Raw genomic sequence first — 15,550 nt, 5'->3', positions numbered from 1 at the left:
CGATTATTCCTTGGAGCCTTCATACTCTTATACGATTTCATTATTATACTAGTTTTGTTCTTCATTTTAGGGCCGTTACGAAGGCAGCAGTCTGACATTGGCCGCATTTATCTGACCACGTCGCCCGCAACCGCTTCCCGAGCCCTCGGCTTTAACGAAACGACCTCCAGCCTTCCGCCTCAACCTTTTCCCTCCTTGTCCGTTCTTATCCTGCCTTTTACCCCCACCCAAAACGACCCGTTGGTCTTTTCTTTTTCTTTGGCTTGAGCTTCGTGCTGTGCGTGTCTCCCACCATGGCCAGCTCAATGCACCTGTCGCGCCTCCGGAAATGGATCCTCGCCTCGCCACCGATCGAGTATGCCATTACTCACCTCAAGGAGCTACTGGTGGGCGCACTCCGCCAGGGCCCCATCCCGCAGCATGTCGCCTTCGTGATGGATGGGAATCGTCGCTTTGCAAGAACACATGGGATTGAGACCGTGGAGGGTCATAATCTGGGCTTTGAGGCGCTGGCTAGAGTATGTCCTTTCTTTCGGGTCGACTGACCGGCGAGCTAGGTGTGTCCTGCTTGGTACTGATTGTAACATTTCATCAAGATCCTAGAAGTCTGTTATAAAAGCGGCGTCAAGGTCGTCACCATCTACGCGTTCAGCATTGAGAATTTCAAGCGCTCCAAATTCGAGGTAGACGCGCTCATGGACATGGCCAAGGTGAAACTGTCTCAGATGGCGCAGCATGGAGACTTGTTGGATAGATATGGGGCCAAAGTGCGCGTTCTTGGTCGCCTCGACCTGCTCAAGCCGGACGTTCTCGCGGCCGTCAACAAGGCTGTCGACCTGACCAGTCGCAACGGTGACCGCGTGTTGAACATCTGCTTTCCCTACACCTCCCGTGACGAGATAACGACTGCAATCCGCGATACCGTGGAAGATTACAGTGAACCCCTTCGACCTGCTCCTTCTCCGAACGGCCCTGCTCGCACGCCCTTCTCCGAATCCCATATCGTGCATAACATTCGAGCCCAGACGCTTGGATCATCGAAGATTCAAGATACACATAGTGACTCCGAGTCTACGTCAGCAGAGTCTTCTGCGCAGGATGATGATTCCTTCTTGCAGAATGATCCTGCCAGCCGGGTCTATGAGTCTGGTTCATCCTTCTCGTCATCTACAACTCTCCACCTCGGCCAGCAAGATGGACACCCGCACAAGGGTGTGGCACAGACGAATACATCCGATGGAGACAGCCCGGTCTACATTTCCCCCGAAACCATCTCGCGCCAAACCCTGTCCGATCACATGTTGACCAAAGGCACTCCGCCTTTGGATATGCTGGTGCGGACCTCCGGCGTCGAGCGGTTAAGTGACTTCATGCTCTGGCAGTGTCACGAAAACACAGAAATTGTTTTCCTGGATGTCCTGTGGCCAGAGTTTGACCTCTGGCACTTCCTGCCCGTCCTGCTTGGCTGGCAACGACGCATTTCCAAGTCACGCCAGAACCCCGATGCCGAAGGGAACTTTGCCGGCGATAGTCCGGACACCAGTGAGGAGGACGTGGAAAAAGTGGTCTTGCGACAGAGCAAGGTCAAGTCTGTATAGGCATTTCAATTCCTCCCTGTATTCTGTCCTATCATTATCTCTCTATTTTTCTTTTCTCAGCATCCAGCGGAGTTCCTGGAGTTTGCGGCAACCCCGACCTTCCATCGTGTTTTCTACATATACCAGCAGCATTAGCAGCATTCTCTACTGACGTGCATACATGTTTATGCTCTACATCTTCCAAATCCTATCCTCGGTTCTTCTATCCTTCCATGCTTCTATACTTCTAGTCCAATGACATTGCGAAGCTTCCCGACCGCTTAGATAAACCCCGCGCCGATAGTTACCGGCCACGTGACGAAGGTGACTCAACGCACACGGGGAAGTGGGCGAGGGCACTCGTCCGCCTCATCCCCATTCATACAAAACAATCGAGTTCACAATGGTCAAGTCAATTGCTGGTTCCAAGGTCCTTCTGTTGGGCTCGGGCTTCGGTACGTTCCCCCCCAGGCCTATGGGATAGTCACAGGGCATGGCTGCCCCGCAATGCCCGCTCCAAAAAAAGTATAAGACGCTGACGCTCTGCTTTTCCTCTAGTCACCAAGCCCACCGTCGAGGTTCTGAGCAAGGCCGATGTCCAGGTCACTGTCGGTATGTGCCATTGGCCCTGAGTAGCCGCCCCAACACCTCCCCAGCTTCCCACCGGATTACCCCGCCCCATCCCACCAAGGGTCCTTGGGGTGGGATGATGACCAGGAATATGCGCCACACCAGTTTGTGTGTTGTACAATTGGGTGCGATGAACGTTTCTGATAGTGTGTTTGTGTGATAAACAGCCTGCCGTACCCTGCAGAGTGCCCAGGCGCTGTGCGGGAGCTTCAAGAACACCAAGGCCATCTCCTTGGATGTCAACGATGATGCCGCTCTGGACAAGGCCATGGAGCAGGTCGATCTGGTCATCTCGTTGATCCCTTACACTTTCCACGCCACTGTCATCAAGTCGGCTATCCGCACCAAGAAGCATGTCGTTACCACCTCCTACGTTTCGCCCGCCATGGAGGAGCTCGACGAGGAATGCAAGAAGGCCGGCATCACCGTCATGAACGAGATTGGCCTGGGTATGTCTGTTTCCTTTAGAAGCTCTGTCCGTCCCACAACTAATACGACTTGGCTTCCCTTTAGATCCCGGTATTGATCACCTCTGTAAGTATTCCAGCAGGATTTGACCCGAATCTTCCAATACTGATATTTTTTCAGACGCCGTCAAGACCATCACTGAGGTCCACGCCGCCGGCGGCAAGGTCACTGGCTTCATCTCCTTCTGCGGTGGCCTCCCCGCCCCCGAGGCTTCCAACAACCCTCTGGGCTACAAGTTCTCGTGGTCCAGCCGCGGTGTGCTGCTTGCCCTGCGCAACGCCGCCAAGATCTACCAGGACGGCAAGGTCGTCAGCATCGACGGCCCCGATTTGATGGCCAACGCCAAGCCGTACTTTATCTACCCCGGCTTCGCCTTCGTCGGCTACCCCAACCGTGACTCGACTCCCTTCCGTGAGCGCTACGAGATTCCTGAGGCCCAGACCGTCATCCGCGGCACCCTGCGCTACCAGGGCTTCCCCGAGATGATCAAGGTCCTCGTGGACACCGGCTTCCTGAAGGACGAGCCCAACGCCGTCTTCGACAGCGCCATTCCCTGGAAGGAGGCCACCCGCCAGCTGCTGGGCGCGACCTCCTCGTCCGAGAAGGACCTCGCCTGGGCCGTGCAGAGCAAGACCGCCTTCCCCAGCAACGAGGAGCGCGACCGCCTCCTGGCCGGTCTGCGCTGGATCGGCCTCTTCTCTGACGAAGCGATCAACCCCCGCGGCAACGCGCTCGACACCCTCTGCGCTACCCTCGAGAAGAAGATGCAGTACGAGGCCGGCGAGCGCGACATGGTCATGCTCCAGCACAAGTTCGAGATCGAGAACAAGGACGGCTCCAAGGAGACCCGCACCTCCACTCTGTGCGAGTACGGTAACCCTTCCGGCTATTCTGCTATGGCTAAGCTGGTCGGTGTGCCCTGCGGTGTTGCTGTCAAGCAGGTTCTCGAGGGCACCATCTCCCAGAAGGGCGTTCTTGCCCCCATGACCATGGAGATCTGTGCGCCGCTCCTGAAGACTCTGAAGGAGGAGTATGGTATTGAGATGGAGGAGCGCACTCTGTAAGAGTCCTGCTCTGGTAAAAAGCTAGGCCTAGCAAAACGTACAAAAGAATGACATAGATTATGATTGTGATGGATGCATGGGTTCCCTTCCTATGGATGTAAACGTGTAGTAGAAATCATTTCCTCTCGAGCAAGGTTGTTCTAGATGTTTTATAAGAAACAGCTCAGACAGACTATTTCTTACTTCGGTAGGTAGGTAATAACATCAATACATTCTTTCTTGACTTCATTATCATAGACATATCACGATCCTCTATCGTAGCATCATTGCAAACCCGGCCCAGGGCTAGACAAGGGTCATACATAGAGCCTAGCAGACACAAAGTCAAAAGCTGAAGCTAACAGAAGACAGACAGGCAGGAAACACTGGCAAAGGGGGGACGGTAGCGGCTTGACTACTCGGCGTCGTCTTTGGCTGGAAACCCATGTAGACCGCCAACCTCTCCCTCCCTCCCTCCCTCTCTCTCTCCCCCCTCTATGATCAATCCGAGAAAACCAACAACGGCGTGCTCGATTTATGTACTCTTGTTCTTCTGCTGTGCTGCAAGGCAAAAAAAAAGACTCGGCGGATACGAACTTTTGTTCTTTGAGCGGGTGTGTATCGTATCATGCGGCCAATGAGAAGGTATGAAGTCGATCAGAGAATAGTGCCAAACCTATACCAAGCAGAAGAACAAGCAAAAACGTCAGTAACGGAGTCCAAAGCAAATGCAGTGAAGTATTGGATCTAGATCTGGAACGGAAAGACCCGCATTGGTCAAAGTGCAAGAACGAGAAGCCATGGGGCGCCACATACCCGAAAGTCTGCTTGATGCTGCGCACGTAGTACAGCTCCCAATTCTGCTTGGTGACGTCCTCCTGTCCGATGGGCACGCCGGACCATTCGACGCGCATCTGGGTGACGCCATCGACGTCGTTCTGGTCGAAGTTGATCTCGAGAGTGCTGAAGTGGCCCTCGGGCCACTGGGCGAGGCGCCACTTCTGGACCAGCTGTTTGGGGGCATCGAGCTTGACGTACTCGCCGGTGACGTTGCCGTCGAAGATGGCGAACTTGCCACCGACCTGGGCGCCGTCGAACTGGCGGGGCGCGCCGCGGGTGAAGGCGGCAATGCGCTGGGGATCCGTAAAGGTGTTGTACAACTCCTCGGCGGTAGTGCGGAACTCATCCGATGCGGTCACGGTGGTGGTATTAACGGCGACCTTGCCCGTAGTCGAGGTGACGGGTGCAGCGGCGGGGGCAGCCTCCTTGCTGGCCTGGGGGTGGACGACGGCAGGGGGGAAGCCGGCGGACGGATCGACACCAGGAGCGTGCTGCAGATCCTTGGCGTGCTCGGTGATGAGGGCACCGGTGAGGGTGGCCAGGGTCTGGCGGAGCTGTGGGAGGATCTTGGAACGGACGAGGTCCTTTACGGGCTGCTTGGAGGAGGCATCGGAGTAGATTTCAATCTCGAACTGGAGTGGCACGGCTCCGCGTTAGTGGAGAGCTTCTATCCAGGCATTGCGCTCGACAGCACAGCCAGACGGGGAGAGAAAGTTTTAAAAGGGAACGTACGACGTACTCATCTTCCTCGGTGTCGTGGGCTACCTCGGGGATGGTGATGGAACCGGAGACCTCCTCGCCGTCCTTGGTCTTACCTATTGAACAGTCTCAGCTGCCATCCCGGAAACGAGTTTTCGGTGGAGAAATAGTCTACAAACCTGAATACTCTAGCGACAGCTTGACATCGTACAGGGTGATGACCTTGCCCTTGCGCTGGCTGACGTCTACGTCGCCATTCATGGACAGCACCTTGTCTACTTTGGCGGACACGCCCCCTTCTTCGGCACTGATGGCGCTCACTTTCTGCTGCAAGTACTCCTGGGCCCAGCCAGAAGCATCCTTGTTCACCCAGTGCCAGTTGTTGGGGTTGTGGAGGACCATGATGGCGGTAGGACTATGAAAATGAAATTTCTGATTGTGGGGAGATTGCGAGAGGGCCGAATGGTAAATCTTCCTTCTTCAATTCTCTTGAGTTCAGCTCCGGAAATCGCGGCACGGCCGGGGTTTTCTTTTGCTTTGCTTGTTTTTCTTTTTCCAACCAAATCTAAAGTTCTTCATTTGAGACATGTTAGCGACGAGGTCTCAAAATGGTGAGTGGCGGGGTGATGGGAGAAAAATTGCACGAAGCAAAGAGTCACAAATATCAGGACCGGCTGCGTATAGCCGGACGTAAAGCTGTTCAGCAAGCGAAAGACAGACGTATCCATCTTCCCTCTGACTGGTGCCAGCTGCATCTCATCATTTGGACGAATGGTGGCGCCTCGGACGGAGATCCGTCGTAGGAGGGCCTGGGAGAGGGATGTTTCCCAATGGAAGGGTGGAGAGGAGATATGAGGTGGTGCACACTTACAGTTCCAAGAAATAGTCCGAGGGTTCACTGGACCGGAGAATGAGAAGGGATTGGAAGGGGAAAGAGTGGACGAGGGAGAAGACTCGATATTTGAGTGAACCTGGACGGAAGACTCTAGAAGGGAGATCACGTGAGGTGGTGGGTTATGGTGGAGACCCCGACATACATGGACGCGGTTCAGGAGGTACACTCTCTTGAATTGACATTATGAGCCTGATCCCCAAGCTTATCGATCCCAAAAACCAGACAGATTCAGAAGGACCAGGCCGATTGGTATCTTCTGATTCGCGAGATGACTTGACAACGTCGATTGTGCTTGGGCCTTCGTGCAAAATTAATCCATTCGGTGTCGTCCAGGAGAACCAGCGAATGAAATCAATCGCTGTGATGAAGGGTTGGAATTCTTTTCGTTTAGAGGACTAAATATTTGGTAGAGAGTAAAAGGCCCAAGAGGGATTGAAGAAGATATATGCTGTGCAAGCCCGGTCGAGAGCGAACGAATGGGGATATCACAAGTCATCAAGAAACAAAACACAAATATAAACTTTCCAACGAGCCATGATTAGTATGTTCTATTCTTGCTCCAGTTGCTCCAAATCTTCCCATCCACCTTCAATCACGAGTTGATCTTTGACTCGTTCCCGAACTTCTTGAATCTGGCTCCCCAGAGCCTCGGCCCACTGGCCTTCGACCGTTGCAACCTTGTCCTTGAGGTCGGTGGTGAGTGTGAGCTCCTCATCTGCTCGGGCCTCCTGCATCTCCCGATGCACTGTATCCTCCGACTCGCCCTGCCATATCCTCTCTGCCTCGGCGAGATTGCGGCTGGCTCGCATCACGGCAGATCGGACTTCATGGAGCAGGCAGAGAAGGTTGGTCTGGGATTCGATGTATTGGTAGCTTGATTTCTCAGCGTGCGAGAGCAGTGAATAAAGGTACTGCAGCGGATGTGCATGGTAACTCGGGTTCTCTTCGTACTCGTTCGAGGGTATCTGCACCTGGAAGCCGTGTAGGCTCTCAGGGACTTGCTGCACTAGAGCGAGGAGTGACGGAGCGATATCCCAGAATGCAGATAGCTGCACTTCGACGCCTCGCACGACATTCTGCTCTATGACATCCAGGAAGGACTCGAGACGAGTAAGCGCGGTTGTCTCATATTGTACGCGTCTGTCCAAGGCATCCTTCGAAAAGAAGGCCTGGGTTTCGCGGAGCTTGTCATTGTTTTTGCTTTGCTGATACGGTAACAATGCAATCGATTTGTATTTTTGATCCCGGTCGCTAACCAGGTCGAAAGTCTCCCGGTGAAGTTGCTCCCGCGCTTCGAAGAGCCATTTCAATTGTGTCAACTTCTCCAAGAGCTCAGGCTTCTCATCGCCTTCTTCTTGCGTCTGGTCTGGCGTCTCACGCTGGGCATCGTCAAACAATCTGCTGCTCAGTTCGTCAATGCAGGTCGTTGCCCTGCTGATCCTGTCTGCGAGAATGGCATGCATAGGCTTCAGCACGGCCTCTTGGTAACTATCAAGCTGCCGCTTTGCCAGTTCCCGTTCACGTTTATTTTCTTCGACTAGCATTGCCGCCTCAGCCTCGGCAGCCTCAGCAAATGTTAGGCTTCCCTCCTGGATCTGGCTCTGAATGTTAGCCTTGAATTGCCGACGGTCGTCTTTGACCTGATGTTGGTACTCCTGAGACATTCGTTCCATATCGGCTTTGTACCTCTCTCTCGTAGCCTTTATTTCTGACAGATCCGTGATTGATCGGACAGTGGTTCGATAAGACACGAGATCCGGATGGCTGTTATTCACAGCTGGGTAGTGGCGCGGATACGGCGGAGGCAGAGTAACCAGGCGCGAAATGTCCAGCCTCTGGCTAGCCATCACCTGTGCAAATCTGTTTCCATTCCCAGCAACGGGATAATCGGTCGGTTTTTCATACCAGCCAGCTTTCTCCGGGGGGTACTCGTTTGGGCCGTATGGCACCTGTTGACCGGTAAAATTCGCATCAGCATCGTCGAGTTTGGACGGCGTCCGCTCTTGGTCCCACTGCATAGCCTCGCGGGGCAATCCCATGTATTTGGACTCTCGCTTAGATCGCTGGATCCTTCTCTCAACACCCTCGCTGCTTGAGCCAGTCTTGGATTCCCACCAGCGACTGGGTGCCCGGCCCCTGGAGCTCATCTCATCATTACTCATACTGAGACTAGCAATCGGTGACAGACAAGGCTGATAATTGTTCCACCATGCGGAATCAGGTCGACTGGGTCGACTTGGGGGTATTTCCAACGTGGGCGCAGGCCTCACAGCCTTGTGGGATGATCCGGTAGGTTGGCTCTGAGGAATTTCGAAAAGCTTGCTACGCACATCCTCAATTCGAGGAGATCCAGAGTCAAAAACCTTGGCATATCGCTGACGCCGTATTTGAGACTCTGCTATGATGAACTCATTGAAAAGTCTCAGGCCTTCGGCCTCGTCCATGGCAGCGGCTTCTTCTTCGATAAATATCTTGTGCCTCTGTAGGGCATTCTGGATGAATTCTTTGTCCTCTTTGATAAGCGAATCCAGGGAAATCTGATGGGCTGTTTCCTGAGTGGGCAGCCGGCGCGGTGACAGCGGCTTAATCGTAGATATGCCATCATTGGGAAGATGCAGTATATGAGAAATCGGACGGGCTTCTGCTCCCCGGGACGGAGCCCGTGAACGTGACAGGGGGTCCTTGGCAGAATTCAGGGGTGGTGTTGGTAGGGCCTTGGGTGGTATCGCTTGAGCGGCTGCTGCCTTATGGTATCGAGAGGAGGAGTCTCCATTAGGGGAGAACGGAGGCGTATTCGCAAGCGCAGCCGAGGGTACGACAGGACTTTGTTCTGGCTTGGGAGTCGAGTAAGACGATGATCTATCAGAAAAAAGACCTCCAGAGGACGCCCGTGATCGGGAGGTAGTATGTTGCCCGTCTGAGCCAATACTCCTAGTACTTTGCGGCGTAAATTTTGAGGAGGTCTGGCGAGTATGATCGGGGCTACTCTTCGGCTCGGGGAGAACGAGGTTCGATGGCACGATATTCTCCAAAGCGTCAGCCCAGGGATTCCCACTGGTAGACGATACCGCGCTCATATCCTCGAAAACTTGGCTTTGCCGATTCCGACGTTCGATCCGCCTTTCACGAATACCTTTTGCACTGGGGTCTCGGATTGCCGGGCTGCGAAAAAGGCCGCTACCCCCACTGCCGGGGGTTTTTTGAGACAGTTGCAATTGGTCGTTTGAGTCCAGATTATCCACAAGATCTGGTGTTCTCATCGCCCTGTTAGTGTCGATGTATAGAGGCTCCTTGTCCCTGCCTGTCTCATGATTTATGTACTCTTCGTCTACCCAATCAGCCGGTGTTGGCGGGATGCTACCCAAACCAGTGCCCATTAGAGGTGGCGGGCGAGCTCTAGTCCGACCTGGACCTTGAGTTGTTCTTGCAGAAGATGACTCAGATGAGCCACTCACACTCACTGACCTCCCAGCGGGAGGCGGCCCTGGAGGCGGCGGTGGAAGGGGCATACCGGGCTCCCAACCGCTCGACGGTGACGGACCTCGCGATAAACTCGAAGGCCTCGAAGAGCTTGCACTACTCACAACGGCACCAGCAGAGGCAGCTCGCCGGGAGGCAGGCGGTCTCGTCGGCGCTTCCAATTGGCCTACATATGGTCCAGCGGTTGCATCGCTTCGCAAAGCCGGCGAGGGTAGGGGCTGCTCATAGGAGGACATTGAGATCCGAGACTGAGAATGGGAGGAAGCCGAGTTGAAAGGAGAGCCTTGGTACGGATTCAACCGATTTTGAGAATTGGACCTGGATCCCGAATTTCCTTGAGGAGGGGGCGGAGGGGGTAATGACTGTCGGTGTAGCTCTGCCTCACTGCCGTAAAGCATAGAAACAGGCCGAGGACGAGGGAGGGACCGTCGATGATAATCAGCGGTATTATCAAACTCGCTTGTTCTGTAGGACTGATGTGACTGCGCCGGCATTACGTTGGGAGTAATTGCAAGATTAGAGCTGGCTTGACCGTAGGAGTCCTGCGGTAACCGATTCTGGTTGTGTGGAGGTGAGTAGGGAGGAGGAGGTGGTGATATAGGCTCCTCTATGGCCATCTTGTTAATCTGGGAGAATTTCTTTCATTCTATCAAAGTAAAGGTACTAACCTGGAGGACCCCGCCGCTGCGGCGCAGTGCGATGCACATTATTTGGCTGAGAGTACGCAGTCTGGGCAGGAGCACCGCCAACGGGCCCCCAGTCCTGCGGGTTATACGGGACACTGTATTGTCTCGACGCCATCGAGGAGGAGGACGATGCCGATCTGCCGTTTGCAGGAGACGAGACAGCAGGAGACTGGCCCTGCGTGAATGGACTGGAAAGCGATGTGGACGACAAAGGGGTCGACGCGTGCTGAAAGTGCGAGCTGTTCAACGCGGTCGTTAACAGAGGCGGCTGCACTGCATGCTCTCGACGGTTCGGCGAAGGCTGATTCCTGAGGTTCGCAGTCGACGACCAACCGGAGTACTGGGAGTTCAACGGCTGCTCGTCGGCGGCATGACTGGCAGATAACCAGCTAGAAACAAAGGACGATTAGCACCGCGCGAATGCTCTAAAAGCGGCGTTGACAAGGGAGGAGAAAGAAAATACGGGGCTCAAGCGGAGCATCGTACCTATTCATACTGGCTTTAGCACCCGTCAAGAGACAGCCCGGACCGAAGCCATGGTCTCCACGCGTAGGCTCGAGGGATGAATCACAAACCCAACGCGATAAAAAGCTGATCCTCCGGTGTGATAGCAGCAAAGAATACGGAGTAGAAATCAGCCCCTCGCCTTGTTGCGCGGAGAACAGGGACAAAAAGCAAGCAACCCTAAGCCGCAGGGCCAATTAGTGTAGACCCAGACGACCGCACGATATCCACCGCATGGAAGAGGACTATATTTGGAACAGCAAAAGACCTTCGAAAGGGCCATGGCCGACGAGGGAAAGGACCCGCCGAAGCGGGGAAGGAATATGCAGCTTGGAGCGTGCCCATCACACGCGGACCCGTGCTCAGCGCTTATCGCCGCCGCTGAGAGGCCAGTGCTGCAGTCTCCGCATCCACGGGCCTTGCCAGGAGCGAACCAGCGTCGCGATCACGAAGTCTTGGGCACGCACCGCCTGATGGATACTGGCCCTGCAGGGATGGGTTGAAAATGTCCGCAAGGATTGGACCACCTATGTGGCATATGGGAGCCTCCACTTGGGCTACGAGTGAACAACGGTGAGGGACAGGGGGAGTTCTCGATAATAGCTCGTTGTATTTCAATGATTTGACTCCTAGCTACTGCAGACTAAATTGAAGACTGGAAAGCTTTTGCGACGCGACACGGCTCGGCCGAGGCACCGAGGTCTGGAGCGACAGCCGCTTATGGAAGACTCTGTTGCGAGGTCCAGTGGCTGGTCGATGTTAGTGTGATCCTAACAATGCAAAGCGACCAACGAAAACATTCTTTAAACGAAGGGGATCAGATTCAAGGCCCTGTCACAGGCGGTGGTCATCAATTTAAATTCCTTATGTTGACCGTCGTGATAAAAATTGTAAAAATCATCATGATAAAAAAGATCGCAGGGGGCAAACTCAACAAGAAAAAATAAACTCATCGAGACTCACCGGATGCAAAAGTGGGCTGCCAGCAGCATCTCCAGGGTTGGTGGAGCTGTACTGGCAAGGGTTCCTGTTCTTCAAGATCCATCAGCATCGAGGACTGACTGGACATGGCAGGAATAGACGAGGTTCAAGCGACTGATCAGTCATGACTTGTGTCGTCTTCGCCAGCGAGAAGCCAGCTTGGACATATGCTTGTCTTTGTTTGTGTCGTTTCATCACGAAAGAGTGCACAGGAGGGGAACAAGGTGTGGTGTGACATACACCTACGGTCAAACAAGGGCCGAAGCCAAGGACATTGTGGCCCACCAAGATCACTGCTCGCATGAATGTTAGCGACTGTTGTCAAATATTGACGATGCACGTATTCCACAAGAAACAGTGTCAGAAAGGCATGAATGGTATATAAAAGAATGTTGTCTGCATCGATAACTCGAATAAGACTCGTCATCTAGGGAATCATCACGAAAGATAGGGCAAGCAGAGGAAGAAACAGCAGACAGCATACCTGTGGTGGTACTATGTTTGCTACGAAATCGGTGGGAGCGCGTTACTGCTTGAGATGATTAGCGACTCGTTGCGGAAAGCATCGGTGAGTCGACGAATATCATCAGATGTGTCTCAGTGGGCGAGGTTTTCTAGGCCTGCCGCAAAAAGGGCATATCCATCAAGACCGGCCGTATTTATTACGACCGTCGGAGCCCAGTGCCATATCATCTTCGTGACGGGAAGGGGCTTGGTGAGATCAAGGACGGGCAACGGCTTACCATTCGGAGGGCCCAAAGCAGTACACCTAGTCTTTCCAACAGTTAGCTTATGATCCAGAAAGACAGTCTAGAGCAAAGAGGCAGAGTTGTGGTATGAATCAGTCAAGCCATTAATTGTCGTCAGTGATCCGAAGACCTTGGACGGTAATTTCCAGCGTATATAATACACAATGATCATCATAAAAAGGGCAGTCAAGGTGAAAATGAAAAAAACAAAGTGACTTACCATTTACAGATGGCATCTTGCACGTTGCAATTGTGTTCAAGTTAGTTCTAAATGAGGCAACATTAGCTCTCAGTCCACTCTTCACGACTTGGTGTGATCAATTCGAGCGAGCGACAAGGTATCAGCCTGACGTGCAATAACAGAAGTTTCATTCCCTTTGTGGGTCAAAGACTCTAGTTTGAATTTGGTTATGTGTATCATCATGTTGGGGGGTGGGCAGGTGGTGTGTGCAGAAAATCAACCGAGTAAATCACTTACCAAATTTTCCTGGCTCTATTAGGCGAGGGAGGTTAGTAGCCAAAGCAACGAAGCAGTAAACTGCCATTGCCATTCCATCTGAGAGATGGCAAGCTGAATCATCCTGGGCAAACCCATTTATTGCCATGAAGGAGATGGGCTGCACTTAGGGAAGAAAGAGAAAGAGCAAAAATAAAATCGATCTTTTTCAAGCTCAGTAGCGACGGAACTACGTTCCCCCGAGCCTAGCCGCCCTAGGTCTAGCCTGATAATGTGCCTCCGGAGCGGTCCACCCGGGCAGTAAACTGATTATGTCAGACTGTCATTACCCTTTTGGGCAGCAAGCCGTCACCTTACGGCTCGAAATCCCTCCCATCAAGAGCCTGAGCTTGAGGAATAGGGGTGAAGTAAGAGGTCTAGATTGGAGATTTCACCGCTCGGTCCTGGGCTCATGAACATTTAGATGGCAGAAGTAACTTCGACGTGGCTACTCCGAGAGGGTGGCTCTGACAACTAGCCATTTCTGATCAATTGATAAAATTACCCCCTTTGTCATAAAAATACTGGGGGGTTGCATAAGCCAAAGGGCGTCTGAGTGGGCAATAGTTTATATAATTGGCCCAAGGTATCTGTCTCCCTGTACGTGTATGGTCTCATCACGTTCAGGGAAGGAGGACGCAACAATTGACATAGCCTAACCCGATAGTTTTTCTATACAAGGTAAGTCTTGACTAGATAGTGTATGCTAGTTTGGGAACCGGTCAAAACATGAAGAACATCTTCTTCTCCACAGCCGGTGCATGATGTGCCATCTATTACAGACGAAGTGGTCCAGACTGACCGAGGCCGTGAGGAATGAGACGTGAAAAAGCATTCCTATGTATTGATAACTCTGCTAGAAATAATACATACAGGAGTCTCTTCCGGAGCCCAGGTCAATGCCATTGGCCCGACTTCAGCTTCTGCATTCTTCTCTGTCGCCATTTAATTCCATATCTTGTCATAAGCCACAGAATCGGCGACGAGGCGACCGAGATCAATGCCAACGTTGTGTATGCCCAGCCCCAGCCCATAGCAAGTCGCATAGGATTAATGGCAGCGGATGCGGCCGCTCCTAGCTCGCAGCGCATCAAATTATTAGCCGCAGTTGCCGCAGCTGACTGTCCTGGCCAGATATCAACCATCAACGCATTCAAGACCTGGGATGTGGCATTCAGTGACCATCCGCTGATGAACAAGAGGATAATTGGGGCCGCCAAATTGACTTTCCGGCCCATAACCCAGCCAAGGGAGACCATGACTACCGCGCTCAAGTAATACATGGGTATAGCAATCTCAAGCCTGGCTTTTTCGATGTTGAAGTTGCTAAGGTCTTGTCGCCTCTTCTTTACGACCGGCATCCCGGCACGCTTAGCGTGCCGGCGATAGTTCCAGTCGACGATTCGGCCGGTTACGAAGGCGGAAACAACTCCACCTGCACCCAGTGGGAGGTACATGAGTGCAGTCTGAATGTTGTTGAAGTGATAGACCTCGTGAAAGGTTGTAGTAGCTCCGGTCATGACAGCATAAAACCCGGCGTACATCAACCCTGTCGTAAGGAGAATTGCCCCCGTCTCTAAATCGGTCGCGACTTTCAGAGTTGGAATTGGAGAGGGGAAGCAGAAAGCAAAATTTTTTCGGGTCTCGGCGATTTCCTCCGGAGATACAGTCTCGCCCTTTTTCTCGCGCTTGCGATGACGAATTATATCGGAGATTGAAGTATGTGTCGATGGCGGCGGGATTGATCCATCTCCCACAACTTTTCGGCAGGTCTCAGGGAGAAAAAGCATAATGAGCAGAAAGAAAATGCCCGAAAAGATAAGTAGGAACCAGAAGATCCAGTGCCAGTCTAGAAACTGACTGATCAATCCACCAATCACAGGCGATAGGGAAGGACCTAGCATACTGCCAAGAGAAGCGAATGCAATATAAGACCCTCGCTCGGAAGACGTGATCATATCGCCTACTAACCCATTTGCGAGTGCCACTGTTCCACTGCTTCCAGCACTTTGGAGACACCGCAAGACCAGAAGGGCGGCATAGCTGTTTTGAAGACCAAGGCCGAGATTCGCAGCAAGGTAGATCGTAAAGCAGATCATGTATGCTGGACGCCTGCCTGCAGTATCGGAGAAGCCTGCAATCAGCATTGGCGCAATGCCCTGTAAAATCTAGAGATCCCGATTACATGGATTAGTGAGATTTTCGGCTAAACGACACCGGGTAACCTACTAAATATGTTGTGACTGTGAGATTCACTTTCGATATCGAAACACCCAGGGCATGTGCAATAGTATCAAGTGCGGGAAAGTAAATGCTCGATGACAAAGGTGAAAAGAAAGCCGCCAAAGAGCCAGTGGCGACAATTGCTCTTTTCTGGCTTACTGTGAAGACCGAAAAGTCGCGGGTATCGGTACCCGTTCCCTGGTCAAACTCGCTGCGCTCGTGAGCGAGTCTGCCATTCTGAGTAGTTGCAGGGTCCTCCTTACTCATAGTTCAAATCAA

General features: G+C 52.8%; 5 protein-coding genes across 5 annotated transcripts; 2 read left to right on the top strand and 3 right to left on the bottom strand.

The window, feature by feature from the left end:
* Positions 1 to 293: 293 nt before the first annotated feature.
* Positions 294 to 1,598, top strand: N7482_003918 (undecaprenyl diphosphate synthase family protein; the record flags this gene model as incomplete). Its single annotated transcript, XM_056686043.1, has 2 exons — positions 294 to 518; positions 597 to 1,598. 2 exons carry the CDS (start codon positions 294 to 296, stop codon positions 1,596 to 1,598), a joined length of 1,227 nt encoding a protein of 408 aa, XP_056544785.1.
* A 382-nt stretch (positions 1,599 to 1,980) lies between these two features.
* On the top strand, positions 1,981 to 3,739 carry lys9 (saccharopine dehydrogenase (NADP+, L-glutamate-forming); the record flags this gene model as incomplete). The annotated part of the gene is made up of 5 exons (XM_056686042.1): positions 1,981 to 2,032; positions 2,136 to 2,189; positions 2,375 to 2,656; positions 2,721 to 2,741; positions 2,796 to 3,739. The coding sequence occupies 5 exons, from the start codon at positions 1,981 to 1,983 to the stop codon at positions 3,737 to 3,739; spliced, it is 1,353 nt and encodes a 450-aa protein (XP_056544784.1).
* A 636-nt stretch (positions 3,740 to 4,375) lies between these two features.
* On the bottom strand, positions 4,376 to 5,659 carry N7482_003916 (AHA1 family protein; the record flags this gene model as incomplete). The annotated part of the gene is made up of 4 exons (XM_056686041.1): positions 4,376 to 4,394; positions 4,535 to 5,190; positions 5,291 to 5,373; positions 5,437 to 5,659. The coding sequence occupies 4 exons, from the start codon at positions 5,657 to 5,659 to the stop codon at positions 4,376 to 4,378; spliced, it is 981 nt and encodes a 326-aa protein (XP_056544783.1).
* A 1,041-nt stretch (positions 5,660 to 6,700) lies between these two features.
* N7482_003915 (uncharacterized protein) lies at positions 6,701 to 10,812 on the bottom strand (the record flags this gene model as incomplete). The annotated part of the gene is made up of 3 exons (XM_056686040.1): positions 6,701 to 10,239; positions 10,301 to 10,707; positions 10,805 to 10,812. 3 exons carry the CDS (start codon positions 10,810 to 10,812, stop codon positions 6,701 to 6,703), a joined length of 3,954 nt encoding a protein of 1,317 aa, XP_056544782.1.
* Positions 10,813 to 13,944: 3,132 nt separating this feature from the next.
* N7482_003914 (MFS transporter) lies at positions 13,945 to 15,538 on the bottom strand (the record flags this gene model as incomplete). The annotated part of the gene is made up of 2 exons (XM_056686039.1): positions 13,945 to 15,216; positions 15,278 to 15,538. 2 exons carry the CDS (start codon positions 15,536 to 15,538, stop codon positions 13,945 to 13,947), a joined length of 1,533 nt encoding a protein of 510 aa, XP_056544781.1.
* Positions 15,539 to 15,550: the final 12 nt, after the last annotated feature.

The sequence above is a fragment of the Penicillium canariense genome (assembly GCF_028826845.1).
Source record: "Penicillium canariense strain IBT 26290 chromosome Unknown utg000002l_segment0_segment0, whole genome shotgun sequence".
NCBI lineage: Eukaryota > Fungi > Ascomycota > Eurotiomycetes > Eurotiales > Aspergillaceae > Penicillium > Penicillium canariense.
Note: the sequence above shows the minus strand (reverse complement) of the source record. Positions and strands in the feature narration are given on the sequence as shown.